The following is a 17,879-nucleotide window of genomic DNA, read 5'->3' as shown; positions in this document are numbered from 1 at the left end:
AATTATTATTATGTCATTTATCCACCTGTTTAAACTAGGAAAAACTGTCTGAGCTTAGTAACAGCTGAACACTCGCTTTGAGAAATTGATATGTGTTCATATGTCACAGCTACATGTCAGATGAAGTATACAAATACATCATTGACATGGAATTTTTCCACTCATTTCAGAGATCCTCTGAGATGGTATGTCTCAAACTATTACTAGATATAGCAAAATAATTGAAAAATGAGCATAGATTCTGATGTAAAAAAATCAGCATTTGTGTACTGATTGTGCTGAGCTGTGGGCTAAGAATGCATAAGTTAGGTACACTATCAAGAGCATTGTATACTACTCCAGAAGAACATCTGACAGGTTTTAGATTGGAATGTCCTCAATCTTCAGTGTAATATAATTATTGCTTGCTGTATCATCTGATAGGTGACTGCAGTCTGATTAAAATTACTTGATAGTTGACACCTGTTACTTCCCCCTACATTGTTGCCAAATAAGCTGCTGGCTATCACTTGGTTATAGGTGACACAGAAACATGACGGGTCATTTCACAAAGGCAATTAGCATGTAACTTGGAGTAGTGGTGGAAGTGGCCATGGCAAGATGTGTTGAAAATGCAAGACACTCTGTCAACAGCTGATTTTAAGTGACCAATTACTAAACTGCGGCAAGCAATACGTTTTGTAGCCCTGAATTTAAACTCACATTCTAAGCTGACCACAACCTAGTGATGTGCAATGTATCCAAGATAAATCTGCGGCAGAACGAAAATCATGATCGCTTTGTTCACGGTGATTACATTTAACCTCTATGAGCAAACTTAAGACAGAAAATTTAATCTAAGGGCTAAAAAGCAAACTGTCATATTTTACTATCATCGGCCACCTGAAACTATCTTCACACTGGCTACATGAGCTGCCATGTTACCAACTGATGAGGAGTCCTCATTGGCATTTCATTGCAGTTTATAAGTGACACAGTCAGATTCCAGATGAAACAAGGGTGATAGGAAGAAAAATTAGGGCAAATAAAAAAAGTTGTTATGATGATGAAAATGACATTGAAGAGTATTAGAAATACAAAAGTTACATTTAAATCAGTAATTAAATAAAAATAATAATCAGTTTATTTTGATTGGGTTTATAAATTTAAAAAAAATCCACTACATTTGATGAGGTTTGAACCCACAACATTCTACATGTCAGTTTCATACACTGATTGCCCTATGCCACAATTCTGGGTTAAGTAGCCATGTATATAGCTGGGGTGATCCAGTCGCAACAATGAATTGCAGCCTTCAAAAATTTGGCTTCATGCAGTGTCATGTGAATTTTATCTAACGTATGCCTGAATTGCATCTTGTGCGGAAGCATCCATTACTGTTTCGTTAGTGCTATCTATTAGCATTATTGTGTATGTGTGTGTGTGTGTGGGGGGGGGGGGGGGGCAGTATGTGCGTACATACATGTGCATGTGTGTTTCTTTGTTTGTTGTGCTTATCATGTGTGATGAAATACGAAATAAAAGTGCCAGGAGCATGATTAGGGATCCAAACACATCAAGAAAGAAAGCCGGCCAATAAACTGGAAGTGAATCAACAAACTACTGTGGCAGTTTGGCAACACTGAATGGTTCTGGCATGACATTGGGCACTCTGATTGAAGGAAACCAGTGCCAATATGTTAAGTGTCAACTATCAAGTAATTTTAATTTGACTATTGTGATTTCAATATCATCCACTTAAAATTTGTGGAGCATTTTTTTCCTGAGTTGATTTGAAAAGGAGCTATAAATGCTCCTTGTGTTAAAACTGTTTGGATATCTTTAAACTGGGCTTGATTCTCAGTTGGTCCAAGGGATTTTTTTCTGTCACCTCACTTCTTTCACCTCTGTTGATTTGTATAAGTGAGAAAGAAAAGTTTCACTGCCATCTGGAGTTCACTGGCTAAGTCAGATCACAGGTCACAGAAAGGCAAGGGCATACTATCTTCAACAGGACCATGTCTAGTAAAGCACTACAGTGTTCCAACAAGCCTTTGTTTTGATGATGGTTTTACTGTTATGACTGTGAAAAATTGTGAGTTAAAGGCCTTGTTTTAAATATCAGAATTGCTCTGAATTTAATATATTTCTTTTTTTGTTTGCATTCTTGCACCTTCTGAAACCTAAAGAGTTGATTAATGTATCCTTAGTCTGAATTTATGCTCCATTTCCAGCAGAGTCATTGTTGATGGGACATTATATTCTTAATCTTCCTTCAGCAAGATCTTTCAAAAGACTGGAACCCATGTAACAGACTCACCAAAATCTTTCTGCCCTTTTATAGTTTGTTGTTACTTCTGCTGCTGCTTCAGCAGTGGAGATTTTAAATATTACTTTCACATTTTTCAGCAGAATGATTATTTGCAGTGATTAAAAAATGCAGAATATGTGTTGTGTCCTAACACAGGGTCGAGGGAAGACAGGGGGTTACAGGTCAGACTGCAATTTCTGAATGATAGGGATCAAATGCAGAAAGACAAACTTCCAGTGAAGACAGTGCCAAGCACTGTTACAAAGCCCCTATGAGAGGCACAGATTTTAAAATTGATAGGATGCCTGCAGCTGGAGGCTCAAGGATACTCAGGGATTTGATTAACACTGTTTATTAGCAATGAAACCAACTACAAAACTGAAGGCTCATTCTGAACATTAAAAAAAGCCAAGGGTGCAACTGGTTGCCCAACAGTAATCAGTGTCTGAGCACATGGAGTGAGTGCTGACAGGACCAGCGAACACTAGCAGCATTTTAAGTACAAACTATGAGAGCAGCACTCCAAGTGAGGGAGACAGACTTGTTGCAGCTTACTGAACCTGGCAACAAGTGACACAAAGTTGGCACCCCAGTGAGCTGAGTGAGAGCTCTGAATGAATACAAAAACATGGGTTTTTAAAAACATGGGTTTCTTATAGTCAGCTTACCAATCCACTGGCACTTTACAAGCGTAAGCCAATCTGACAAGTGACTCTGCACCTCCAGGATGCCTCTGCCCAGCCACATTCAGATTCCTCCCCCTTCTCCTTCTCAGTAGATATGGATGTATCGGGATTTTACATTAACACACTCCAGGTTTGGTATCAACTGTGTTCAGCTGGAAGCCAGATGTCACTGCCTTCCTCTTGTGGCCAGCAACAACAGTGTTTTGCATCACTTGGCTCTGCCCAGAGGCCCTTCATAAGTGGGGGCCACTGTCGTAGCACTCTAACCAGTACAAATCCACTGATGTTGCAATTCTCAGGAGCAGGTATGAAGGTTTCTGCATCTATTAAGATGCTTCTTTTTGTGAGCATCTTCTACTGTGATGCCTTACAATAGCGTCTAGACAGTGGATCGCGTTACCAGTTAATTCTCTGAAGTGAAACATCTCCCCTTTAACAGCTGCCCAGAGCATCTGCAATTCGCAGCATTGCTGTTTACCTCTGATAACCTAAATGCGACCACTTTTGCTTTGTGTGTCTGATTTGCTACCTATGAGTGCCCTTTCTTGCTTCCAACAGCCTTGAGCTTAATGATATACAAGTTGTTATATTGTCAATATATGACATACCTTTTAAAATCATACATATGTTACCTGAAAAAGTTCAAGTGTAAAAATGCCCCCCTCCAACCTTTAACATTATACATATGTTGCCTGAAACAGTTCGAGCATAATAACACTCTCTCCAAAAATTGGTTGTGATGACAAGACTGATGTGTGGTATAGCCCAAGGTCTAGGTTAGGCTGGAAGGAGACAATTTAGTACAAGATGGTGATAGGAAATAAGGATAATGTGGATATGAAACAAAGGTGGTTGTAAGAGATTAAACTACAGAATGGCCAGAGGCCTTTGTTTAATGCACTTTGTGTTATATATAATTAAACCTGCAAGATAAACTGAGAAAAACAGTGTTACAGAATAGACAAGTTTCCAACAAGTATTTTATAGCATATTTTGTATATAAACTATGGCAAATGCATTGTTACTGTCTGTACCCTTTCAGCATTATAAAATGATAGTAAAGAAATAGTGGCAAAGATTAAGAATTTTGTTGAAGGGGATGAAGTTATATTGAAACACTTCACAAATGTTTTTAAAAAACTACAAGTTCACTGATCTTAACTGTATTTAATTCAAACTTCAGATATACTACTGACACAGTTTAGTAATCTTCTCCAGATATTAGAAACTAAATGAAACATTTTCAAACTGATGGAGGACGTTCACAAATTCATTAGAAGAGTTTGTGTTCTCACATGCTATTTACATTTAAAATCATATTGTGACATTTTAAAAAAAAAAAAAAAAGAAGAAACAACCTCTTTCTTGATATGACAGACTCACCTATTGCAAGATAAAAATTTGTGTAACATTAGTGAAGAATGGTGCCATGTGTTTGAGATTTGAATAAACTAAGTAAGAATTTCAAAAAGGCCCTATTCCACTAAGCAATTATCATTGTAATTTGTTTCCTGATGTTCAGTGTACGTTCAGCTGAATACCAAATAAGATGGAGTGATCAAGGTATTGGACTTCTATTTGGGTGGAATGGGGGTCCCATCTGTCCCTATTCCATCCTTGTCTAATACAATATTGTGCTCCAAGTATTAATGACCTTTTTACCTGTAGGGTGTTAAGGCTTATTCTTCCTTCCTCACTTCATACTACAATCTATTGAAGCACCTTTCTGCAGTTGTTATTTGCCTGAGCCTCCACGCAACACATATGTCTCTCACCATCTCTACCAATTCTCTCTCTCTCTCTCTCTCTCTCTCTCTCTCTCTCTCTCTCTCTCTCTCTCTCTCCCTCTCTCCCTCTCTGTTTGGTTTTCTCTCTCTCTCTCCTGTGTGTGTAGACCTCCACCATACCCCTCTGACAAGAACATACTGGAACATACCACTGTTTCAAAATTGCACATTGGTTGAAGTTGTGATATTTCTTGCCCACTTCTCACCCTTGTTAAATTATGTTCAGTAAGTACTTAAATGGGTACAGCAAGTAGTCCAGTGGAAGGCATTATGGTTTGAATATAAGTATTTGATTATCAGTTGCCCACACCCCTCCACTCCAATGGCTTGTTTTGTGGTATCTAAATTATAACAAATGCTACAAACATTGAATATTTGCTATTGCTGGAATGTGTGAAAACTTTTTACTTGGTTATTATGACTGTGTAGATGAAACAGCAAGCAATAAATATATCTTATAGTTCAGATAGGGACATTTCAATTTGATTTGTTCTACATGAAAATTACCTCCATAATATACGTAGCTGTGTCCCTTTCTGCTACAGGAATGTGAATCAGTTATGGTGATATTTGGGTCACATTGTTGTGTGATTGGTGCCAAGGATGCAGAGTACTAGATGAAATGTTGTCTCTACACTGATCCAGATGAAGATTGAAATTGCTCTGTTAATGGGACAATAGATATTTCTGCCAATCTTTTCAAAACCAATATAGTGCTCTTTTCTTTTGTTCTCTCTGTAAAGTTATGGAACAGTCACATAAGGTTAAAGAAGGGAGAGATTTGTAATCCATTTCCAGACCAATTTCAAATGGTGTTCTAAGTCGTTGATTAACTCGTCTCCTTTAAAGCTCTAATAGCTGTATGATACTATGTCAAGAAAATTTTTCCTTCTTGCCTGTTCCTAAATTCTTTTATAGCTTTGAACAATTACTATTTTTCAGTTGCATGATCGACTTCGTTGACAGTTAAAGTGATTTGAGAACCTGATAAAGGTCTCTGCTGGCTGCTAGGTATTTTATATGTTAACTGCCCATGGGCACCTTCATAAAAAGACTGCTGGGAGCTCAACACTATTTTCTCAGTGGGTTTTTGCTCTAGCACTTTCATCTTGAATTAATTGGTCATTTGATTGTGCTTATTTGATGTACCATATTCTGTAAGTTCTCCAGCTTGTCTCTCAGTGTGGACATTGAGGTTGCAAAGTAACACGTAATTCTTTAGAATGTCCTTCCTTTGTGGCCCTTCTTGTTACATGTGCCAGCGATACAGAATTGTTGTTTTTGGATGATTTAAATTATATGCTGCAATTATTTGATGATTGTTCTTCACTAGGATGGCCTCTGAGTATGTATTTGCTCCAGATGACCGTTTCATTTCCTAATGCGCACATTGTTAGTGGAAACAGGCATTTTCATCTTGCCTAAGAATTTGTGCAAAAATCTTGGCAGTAAGCCCTATAACGCGCTAGGCAACCTGTCTGTGGCAGCCAATAAAACGGTGATGTTTCATCATAGGCTGTGTAGTTAGGATTTCCTGGCTGCAGCAGCCATTATAACATATCTGATTACATGGAAGACAGGTGTCTCCCCACAGCCAATTACGAACAGGGTGTCTTGTGAGAATGTATGAGGCTGTCTTCAATCTGGGTGCACTTTTCAAAGTAGCCAGACCTTGTTTGCAACCCAAAACAAAATGTACAATGACTTTCGAGACTGATATTTTCTGTAGTTTTTTTGTTTCACTGCTGTTGAATTTTTTTAATTACACATGTCCTTGTCTGTTCAATCATTATTAGTTAATGCCATAAATCTTTGCTGTTACTAGTTACCACGGAATTTTGCGTGAACAAATAGATTTGGTATGAAAAAAGAAATAATTAAACTGTGACAATCAACATTTTACCCCCAAAACCTTCAGTTATTTTCAAATATTATTAGCAATAAACTATCATTTTTGTTTTTGTTTATATTCACCTCAAATAATTAACAGTTTTTCTTGTGGAGTTATACAAATTTGCGTAAGAGTATCAGTTCCCATAGTAGAATAAATTTGTTATGTTTACTAAAAGGTTATCAAATGATTTCACTGACATTCAAGTATAGTTAAAAAAAAAACATACAGAGTAGCTTTGAAGATCCTTAAAATAATTTTAAAATAAACCCTTAGTGTGACCCACCATTAGTAAGCATGAACTCAATTTTTTGAGACAAAACGTAAACAGTTATAACATCTTCCATGTCCATCTGGCTCAGCTGATTGGTTACAACTGATCATCAGCTGGCTGCTAAGTCTTATTTCAGCTCTCAGCCATCCTGCTTAGTGTGTTACAGCTCTAAATTGGAACACTTTTTTTTTTCTTTTTAGCAATGAAATTAAAGGAACTTTTGTGCCACATATCCCCCTTCCCACTCTTATCCTCAGTACCATTACCACTGTTTCCATTCCAAAATTTTTGTTTACTGAGCTTTCATAAGAATTGCTACATTTTGCATGAGTATCTCAGTGATGGAAGACATAATCATGGACTACCAGCCAGTATGATATAGGGTTAATGACGCCCTTGCATTACCTCCTTCATGGTTCACCAATTATAGTTGGTCATTAATTTCTAGAATGTTATAGATCTATATCCATTCATTGAAAGATACATTTTGCTCATTGCTTTTCAGCTTCTAAATGCTTCCACATTTACTTACAAGTTCTGCAATTGTCTTTCGAAAAGTGATTGTGTATAAGACTTTCATTTCATTGATGTACTGATATAAGGTGTTCTGTTACTGAGAAAAATTCTGTGAAAAGTATTAATTAGGTACTAGTGTCTCTTGTATCCTATTATACAAAATTTTATTTGTCAAACATGATTTATTTGATCGCACATATAATTTTTCCAATTTTTTGAAAATTATAGAATTCCTCAGACACTTATCTGCATGAAGCATCCTGTACATGTTGTTCCTTATGGTATTTCTGAGATCCTGATGTACATTTGGTCTGAGCCTGTGGTAATAATTATTTGCCTCCCACCGTCTGGAATCCTTACGAATTGAGGTGGTAAAGAAGCTAAGGCACTGGACTCATATTCTGAAATAGTGTAAAAATCTTCATCCATCATCTCGATTGAAGTTTTGATGTGACACACACAAAGCCATTACAATATTTGTGTGTGTGTGTGTGTGTGTGTGTGTGTGTGTGTGTGTGTGTGTGTGTGTGTGTGTGTGTGTGTGTGTGTGAGAGAGAGAGAGAGAGAGAGAGAGAGAGAGAGAGAGAGAGAGAGAGAGAGAGAATACAACTGATGAAAAACCTATCTAATTGTGAAGCCTTTCATCATCGAGCACATTTTTTTATTTTCAAAGATGAAATGATCTTCATCATTGTTGAAAATGTGATCATAGCATGCAACAGCATATTCCATGTCATGTTATAAAATTTGAACCCAAGTATATGTAAGAGAAGGCGTTAGTGATAAGATTTTTCTAATGAAAATGTGACTTTTTGCATGACGCCCAATGTGTAGACATGGGATCAAGCAGTCAGCGGGCATGCAGGCAGCCTGTGCTCCCATAGTGTGGCAAAGCGCACAGGAGTGAGAGGACCTTGCATGTATAAAGTGAGTCTGCTTATATGTTCATGGGAAAATGTTATGGATTCACAAAGAAGAGCTCAGTGAGTGTAAATTCTGTTATAATGTTTGGCTCAGCAACAACAACAGATGCCAGTCTGTATGCAAGTTATTGGTTTGAAGCTACAATATTCCATTTTTCTTTCTGTCTGTGTGTAGGATGCCTTGTAAAGGCGTTCCCTCTGTTTTGAATAGGTGCATAGTGCTGTTACTTAGGGCAGCAATGGTTATTTAGTGTTATGAAACTCACTGAGTCTGAATATGGGAGCTTTACAGAATAACTTTATTATTTATTGTAAATTTTTATAGTTAATGTAACTTTGCAATTTATGCTGAGAAAGAAAGAATGAGATTAATGGTAATTCTTGACTGAAACAGGTAACAGGAAAAGTTCTGAATTTTTTTTCTTTGTGATGCTCTGTTTTTTATTAGACATATATGAAATTTCACTTTATTGTACTAAGGAAGTATTACTATGCATTGTCTATGTAGAAAATGAGATTTCCACTCTGCAGCGGAGTGTGCGCTGATATGAAACTTCCTGGCATATTAAAACTGTGTGCCAGACTGCGACTCGAACTCGGGACCTTTGCCTTTCGCGGGCAAGTGCTCTACCGTCTGAACTACCCAAGCACAACTCACAACCCGTCCTCACAGTTACTGGCAGAATTGAAGCTGTGAGGACAAGTCATGAGTCATGCTTGGGTAGCTCAGATGGTGGAGCATTTGCCCACGAAAGGCAAAGGTCCTAAGTTTGAGTCTCTGTCCAGCACACAGTTTTAATCTGCCAGGAAGTTTCATTGTCTATGTACTTGTACTGCCATGTCTACCATATGTTACTATAGGCTTTGTCTACCGAGTGTAAAAATTTATCTTCTTTCTTTGCGCTTCACATTTTTTTCTACTCCCTTTGTCAGTTTTACTTTACAGTCCAAAGCACACAAGAAATCAGTGTTTTGAGTTTGGTCCATTCAGAACATCCTTCCAAAGTCTTTAAAGCTCAGTTCAGAAACTTCAATTTGTGTTGATGATACAAGTATTCTAATCAAGGTCCAACCCCAACTTACAAGACACAGCTCAGCCTATAGCCGAACAGGCATACAGCTGGTTCACAGCAAACAGTTTGTCTGAATCACATAAAGTCTCTTATTATGCAGTTTCAAACTAGCAAAAATGACTTGCTGGCACCAAGATTAGACATTATCATACACTAAATGAAACCCTGTGTGTGAAATGCCTTGGTGTCCAACTGGGTAACAAGTTCAGATTGAGTAAACACATAGTAAAGTAAAAGAGGGTGGCATTTTCCCCACTTCTGTTGTATTTATGTTATTTGTTCATGACTAGTTTCTACCTGTTGGGTCATTTTTGAGTGATTTTTCTGTATAAAAGAGAGCACACTATGTTAGCTCTGCAAATACAATTAAAATAACATGGAAAATATAAATAAAATATTAAATTACAATTCAGCTCCTAGTAGTATCTCTGTGAGTTGACCTGAAGACAAGGGTGTTGGCTGATTTAGCTTATTGCCACTCTGTCTTGTCTTATATATATAATTAGAGACAACTGTACAAAACTTTTTTGAACACCCTTTGTAGAACTACTATCTTTAACACTGCAGCTGAAATAAATGACGTGTTTATTCAGATGAAGCAAGTAGTGAGAATATTGTGTAAAGTAGCAAACGACACGTCATGCAGAGATTTCTTTAAGGATATTGAAATTGTGACATTAATTTCGCAGTACATGTACTCCTTAATTGTGTTTGTTGCTGATAATAAAAACCAATTACTGTAATTAGCTCAGTCAAAACAAGATAAAAAAAATTATGTAGACTTTGTGTCCTTTTATAGTATTCAGAGTGGAATTCGCTATCCTGGTGCAGAGGCATTCAACAAGCTCCCATTTGTGTAAAGCAAGAAATTGGGAATTCCTACCAATTTTCACAAAAAAATTAATAACATTTTTTATTAGCCACTCTTACTACAAATTATCTGATCATTTACGTGCAAGGATTGAAAATTTCTCTTTACTACATGACAAGTAAAAATTTTCACTGCAAAGTTGCTTGACAAGTTGTAATGAATTGGGTACAGGCCTCTGTTGTTACAGATGTAGGACACTTTTCTTTAAAAATCCTAATGCAATCAAATGAACATTAAGATACCAATAGAAGATAAACATTAGCTGTATCATACAGTATAACCTAGGAAGCAGCAGCTTTTTTCAGAGTAGCAGCTTTCCTTCTAGTTTTCAAGGTTATAAGTAGCTGACCTATGCACAGATTGTATTAAGTAGTATAGCAATAGTTTATTGTTAATATAACATACAGATTAAGTTTGTTATTTACTTCTCCTTTGTTAATGTATGGTCTTGAAGACCCACTTTCTTGATGGTATTCACGAAACAAAGTGATTGAATGAATGAATGAATTGTGTTCCGTACTTAACAGTTCTTTACAGGGTGGAGTTTCACATACCATAGGTTAGTTAATTTAAACATTGCGTATCTATTCATGTTTGGAACAGGATTTTTCTAGTGCACTTGCAATTACCTAGTACCAGACTGTGAGGTTCTCGGGATCTCTTAAGAAATTTGTAGGCTTTTTCAGCTACATATTAAAGACAGTACTGCATGAAAGCATTAGGTTGATTTAAATCAAGTTACAGATATATTTCATTTCTGATATCAAGCTTATTGCTAGCATTGCAGTGTCTTTCATAGCTGAATTTGCAACAAACTATCGAATACAGAGTAACTGAAGCATATAGCGTGTAGAAGTGATTATTCTGTCATGTAGATATATTACCTTGTGCCCGAGATTCTCATTTATTTTCTCATGCCTATAAAAAGAACTGTTCAAAAATATCAAAGGGTTTTCTACAACTTTTAACTGAAGTTGACAAATTTATATGATTACTTTGATTAGTTGTCTGTTACAATGTTGAAATTTGTGTTAATCACAGAATCATTAGTAAACTTTTTTGGCAGGTTACCAACTGTGGATATGAATGAATAGTGAACTTATATTTTGTGTTTTGATATTCTCAGAAAGAAAATAATTTTAGGTTTGCTCTTGAACAAGTCTGTCTTGAGACATTTTAAGTGATCAGATCTATCTGTAGTAGTTTTTAGTGTTGCTTGTAATACATGTAATTGAGTGATTTCAAGATACTGTTTTAAATAATGGAAACATGACTGGTCCAGTATTGATAGTAAAGAAAATGTTAGAGATTGAAACAGGCATTATGGTTCTCTTTATGTCATCCTGACTGGTGTGATGCAAAAAAGTGGACTCTCACATTCCATTTGTCTTGAACTAGCATAAGTCTACATCAGTAATGTTCAGCCATATGGTGACTGAAATAGTTTCATATGGGCACTATAACTGGTCACACTGACTGGTTTTGATTGAAGGATATACATGATACATTTGATGGAAAAATAAACCATCACATATGAAATTACATCCAAAGAATCTTGTAAAGGTCAGTCAGATGCATTTTTGTTAACTGAGTGCTGTAACAAAATACATTTTTAAAAAACAATTAAAATGTGTGAGAGGTTTCTTTGCAATGTTAATCTTTCATTGCTTGTCACATTTGACACACATCCTCCTTGTCTTTACTTGTTATATGTATACAGTTTCATACAATTTGAAGAAATGTTATCAGAATCATTAAGTTCCAATCATATTTTTCACACATCCAACTGGTATTTTTGTACATTAATTCTGTCATTAATTTGTGCACATAACCAGCTAAAATTCATGGTTTCTCTTTTTGTTTTTACTGTCCTTGTAGACTGTTGTCTTTCATCTCTATTTTGATACCAAGATCTAAAGCATTCATTTTGTTTTTCTACGTTAGTAGTTGCCTTTGTATGTCATATTTATCAGGCTTTTTTCCCCATAAGTGGAAGAGTGCAACTTTCAGTCAATTTTCAAACTTCAGGTGAGTTGTCTTTTTATCATAGATATTGGCACTGGTGTGTAATAACTACCAGCCCTAAGTGCTTGTTTTAAGTTTACAATTTTTTTCTATTTCTTGACAACTGCAGGGAAATAATTTTAGTTTTAGTTTTCTCCTGTCCTTGTAAACAAGGAAATTATATGTTTGCCTCTCATCAAGACTTTAAATAAGGACTATTGAAACAATCCTCATATCATGTTTCTAGTAAAGTGCCAGAATACCAATCGTCCACTACACAATATGAGAAGTTTGCTTGTGCTAATTACATCTTCCAGAATTTTAGGGTTGTTTGATTAAAAATTTATCCTACTTTGTGTCATTGTCATTAGGGACAGTTTTGTTATAATTGAAGTGCACCAATCGTGAGCAACATTTGACACCTTTTTCACAAATTATCTGGTCAAATAAAATTATAGCAAAAATATAAAATGAGTTATATTACATATCCAGTATTTTGAAAGCTATTGAAATATTTTCATTGTATGCATTGACCCAGGATGGTAACTGAGAACTATTGCATGTTTTTGGGTAAACATTGAGATGCTTCAGGGTTTTTTTATTTGATAAGCAAATTTAGCAGTATATAATTTCTGAGAAATTCCTAAACTTTGAAAGTTTTATAGTATAAGTATGGTTTTTTCTTCATAATTGTGACTGAAATAAAAAAAAACTTCAAATTGTATCTAGTAATGATCTGCTCAGTTATTGATTGGTTATTTTTAGGTATTGTTCCAGAGGACTTCAAACAGTAAGTTACACATTGGCAGTCTAAGTGACTTTCATTAAATGCCGCTCTACATTTCAAAGTGACACAGATATGTGACACTATTTTTCAGCATAGTCACCAAGATGAGGGCCAGGACGTTCGACCAATCATTCAGTTGCTCAACAATAGAAATCCACTCCTTAGTCATTTGAGAACTGCTGTGTGAATGTCTTCAACGTAGAAAAATCTGCGATTACTGCAAATCTATTCCTCAGCTGCCTGAACAGTTGTATGAAATAGAGGATGGGGAATGAAAGGGAAAGGGTTTCATATAAATATAGACACCAGCTGTGTCATCACAAGAGATGTCTGTGCTGTTAGACATGTCCAACATAACAGACACTGGTTAAATGTATTCCTGGACATTGTCGTATGTGGTCAATGTCAGTGGCCTTCCTTCTTGGTCAGCATCACATATGTCTGTGCAGCCTTGGACTAACTCTTGGACCCATATCACTATGGCTGGATGTGACAATGCATTTGTTCCTTATACTGCCAGAATTTCATGGTGAATCTGTGAGCAATTTAGAAATTTTGCCCACAATAATCATATTGTCGTATGTACAGCAGCTTTGGAGGACATTTCCAGTTGCCACCTCATTTCGTTCCCACACTGTGATGCCTGTTGTCCATACCGCAGCAGAACTGTGCCCAGGAAACCTGAAACATGTATTCTCTTGTGACAATGCATTCCTCAAATTGAGCAATGGTCTTAGGGTTTGATGACTTGCGTAAATTACTTCTGATGTCCTTTCATAGTTAGATTATATCCAGTTTAATTGTCAAACAGTAAAATTTACTGTTGACATGATTTGTATTAGTGACTACTAGTACATGATAGTGTTGATTTGGATGTCTCATTGAATGACAGATGTGTGTCTTCTCTTTCTGAAAGTTCAAATGTCTCTGCGTTGTCAGATGAGTCCAGGCTGTAATCCCTGGTTTGAGAATAGAATAGTGTTTGGAATGAATCTCCTGTGCTGCATTCACTAAACAGTAAGTAGTTGGAAATGTGAATTCCACATGCTCTTCAGTCATTTGCTTCAAATACTTTTCAATAACAATAACCTCCTTTCTCTCTCTCTCTCTCTCTCTCTCTCTCTCTCTCTCTCTCTCTCTCTCTCTCTCCCCCCCTCCCTCCACCCCCGCCCCCTGTGTGTGTGTGTGTGTGTGTGTGTGTGTGTGTGTGTGTGTGTGTGTGTGTGTGTGTGTGCGCGAGAGAGAGAGAGAGAGAGAGAGAGAGAGAGAGAGAGAGAGAGAGAGAGAATATGCATGTGATTGGGTGCACACTAGTGGAATAGTAGTAATATCGTGGTTGTGGGGCTGTGCATGAAATAGTCTCTTTAGTGGTGTTGCAGACACTGTTGTTAAGGGATTATGAGGTGGTTGCTATCGATTGGACAATGAGCTGAATCTCATAATAAATATATATTGCTGTGAGCCGTACTGCATGCAGCATGGCAGAGCAGTTAGCATCGCTCACTGGTGTGCTGTAGGTCAGCAGTTCAAACCCAACAGCCAGCAATTATTTATTATTTACCATTTACTAATTTCTCGAAGGTTTTCAAAATTTCTTTCTAATGGTTGTGTATTCTGAAATATTCAGTGTTTGTATAAATAGCAGCATTCTCTGTCCAGGAGCTCAGTGCTGTTCTGGCTCTGTGTTCGTGTTCATAATAAACATGATTTCATTGCTGAGAGCTGTACTTCATTGACTACTCTGCATTTAGATTTGGACTGGATGTTGTTGTGTCATGATTGTTTGTGTAAGAGGAGACGTACAGCATCTTATGGCAGCCAGAACTGTCGTACCAAGTAAACAAGAGATGGCAGCCATGTCAACCTCGTCCATCAGGAAGCAATAGAGAATGATGAAGAAGAGGTGTACTGACTTTGAGCACCAATCTCTGCCACCGGTAAAATATATCAGGAAGATGGACTTTGCCAAATCTGACTTGTGCCACAGCCATCAAACAACAATCCAGCACTTGACCAAAGTAGGTACAACCAAGTCCTCCAACATGTATAATGCCCTGTAGAAGAACAGACATTTGGAGTTGGAAAAAACACACTTGTATGTGCCCACTATAGATGCCATTGACACACTATATGCTGTTGCAGATAAATAAGACAAGTTTTTGACAGCTAGTAGCTGCCATATGTCAAATATTGCAACAGTTCTATTAAGACCAATCAAGTACAGACAATTATAGTCTACTTGTCATACCCTGGATGAGGTAGCTCCCCAGTATCCGTAGCCACTCCCCATTGCTGTATAGAGGTATCAGCACCTCACCTACCCCCTAAATGCAGGAATATGAAGTGAGATGGCCATGTGTAGAGGTCAGGCTGCCACAAATGAAAATCCTTCTTGAATGAAATCCAGGAAATCTGGTTGATGATGCCACCATCAGCGACCAACCTGTCCAGGGGCTAGTATACTCAAGGGCCTCCTTTTCTGTAATTTCAAATATTTTATTGTTGCCAGTTATAGCAGACTGTGTTCTGTGATGTGAAAGTGATTGTGCTGAGATTTGCAAATGATAAAACATTATATCATCAGTGGGAATCGTCCACCATTAAGCCCTTGCTCGTCTAATGTGTCACTGGCTGAACAGTGGATAATTCAGGAGGAAGTGGAGAACTTGCGGAGAGATGTCGTTGAACCTTCAGAGTTCTTGGTCGACTGGTTGAAAGAAGCAAAGTATTTCTCAACAATGGATATGGAGACAGGCTACCGGCAGATCAAGGCTGATGAGGTTGACAGGGAAAAGACTACCTACCTTCATAACTCCTGATGACCACTATGAGTTTGAAGACATGCTGTTTGGAGTATGTAATGTTCCAGTCACCTCCAAACATATGATGAACAACCTGCTTCTACAACTAACACCTAAGCCACCTGAAGATTATCTTGAATGGTGATCAGATTGCAGGCCTCCACCTGAATTTGAAAAAAGTCCTCTTTAGTGCCCAAGAAACAAAAATTGTGGTGTATCTAGTCAATGGTGATGGTCTCTGTCTTGATCCAGAGAAGTATTCTCCAAATATGTGCCTACGACTGTCAATTCATAAAGGACCTTCGTACTAAGGTATGTTGTCCCTTGCAAGAACTACTGCAGGGAGTCGCCAAATTTTCCTGGAACGAGGTTTAAGAAAGATCTTTCTTTATCCCCAAGGAGGCACTAACATCATCTCCAAGTCTGAGATGAAGCAGAGAAAGAGTGCCTTGCTCTTGTTGGAAAGAGTGCTTTGCAGTTGTTGGAGCAATCAAGAAGTTCCAGCACTAGTGATGTTGCAAACCATTCACTGTTGTGACTAATGAACATTTTATATGTTGCCTGACTAACCTGGAGGAAGTCCAGGCTGATCAAAACTGCATAAATATTCAATCAGACCTGAGTAAGCTTTTAAAGTGGTGCAAAGATTGGCAACTTGTCTTAAATGTTCAGAAATGTAAAATTTTGCAATTCACAAAACAAAAGAACATAGTATCATGTGAATATAATATCAGTTAGTCACAGTTGGACTCAGTAAATTCATACAAATACTTGGATGTCGTTCTGAGTAGGGACATGAAGTGGAACGGTCACATAGGCTCAGTCTTGGGTGAAGCAGGTACTAGACTTTGGTTGGTTGGTAGAATACTAGCGAAATGCAGTCAGTCTGCAAAGGAGATTGCTGAAAAACCACGTGTGCGACACATCCTAGAATGTTGGCGAAGCGTGTGGGACCTGTACCAAATAGGACTAACAAAGGATATTGAATGTACGCAGAGAAAGCAGCACAAATGGTCACAGGTTTCTGAGTGTTTGTCTGTGTGTGTGTTTTTTACTCACAGGGGAGTGTTACAGAGATGTTGAAAGAACTGAACTGCAGACCTGAAGATAGGCGGAAACTTTCCTAAGAAAATCTACTAACAATGTTTCAAGAACCGTCTTTAAATCATGACTACAAATAAACTACAACGCCCTACATATCACTCCCATAGAGATTGTGAGGACAAGATTAGATTAATTACGGCATGCACAGAGGCATTTAAACAACCATTCTTCCCACACCCCATACATGAATGGAATGAGGAAAAGCCCTAATAACTTGGTACAGTGAAATGTACCCTTGGCCATGCTCTTCACAGTGGTTGGCAGAGTACAGATGTAGATGGATCTGTCAGGTCAACTGGTGAGATGGGCACTAAGGTTTCAGGGGTATACAAAAGCAGACACAAACACAAGGATGAGGTTGTTGACTGTCTTTCAAGGAACCTTTAGCGGAACACAGCAACACAGATCAAATCTGAGTCATTGCCACATTCAATGGTATTGCTGCTGAATAGAGCGAAGATCCAGCGCTGCTGAAAACCGTAGAAGCCTTGAAGTTGGAGGGGCTGACCAAAGGAGAATTCAAATTAATAAACAGAATATTATGTAAGAGTAACTGTGATCTAATTGGGTAGAAATAGTTGCTTGTCATTCCAGTTCAATATGCAGCCACTTATCCTTATGTAATTCCACGATGTTCCAACATCTTGTCACCCAAGAGCTGTGAAAACTCTATACAGAATCAGATACAGGTATTACTGGCCAGGTATCTACCAATCATTAGGCACTATATGAGACTATTATTTATCATCTTTATCATTTCTCAAGTCAACATACATTTTTCACAACGCATACTAATCTTACAGGGATAAATGAGCTGTTGTTAAAAAGGTTTTTTAACTGGCTTCTGACATTACATACCAATTTTTCATTAA

General features: G+C 37.4%; 1 protein-coding gene across 1 annotated transcript in view; it reads left to right on the top strand.

Annotated features, from left to right (window-relative positions):
* Window positions 1-17,879, top strand: part of LOC126293260 (transcription activator BRG1-like) — a 50,687-nt gene that overhangs the window by 15,001 nt on the left and 17,807 nt on the right. Inside the window, exon 4 of the mRNA XM_049986376.1 lies at window positions 8,279-8,371. Within this exon, the coding sequence (XP_049842333.1) occupies window positions 8,279-8,371 (93 nt within the window). The remainder of the gene's footprint in view (window positions 1-8,278; window positions 8,372-17,879) is intronic.

Source organism: Schistocerca gregaria, chromosome 10, assembly GCF_023897955.1.
Source record: "Schistocerca gregaria isolate iqSchGreg1 chromosome 10, iqSchGreg1.2, whole genome shotgun sequence".
Classification (NCBI taxonomy): Eukaryota; Metazoa; Arthropoda; class Insecta; order Orthoptera; family Acrididae; genus Schistocerca; species Schistocerca gregaria.
This window is presented reverse-complemented; position numbering and strand designations above follow the sequence as displayed.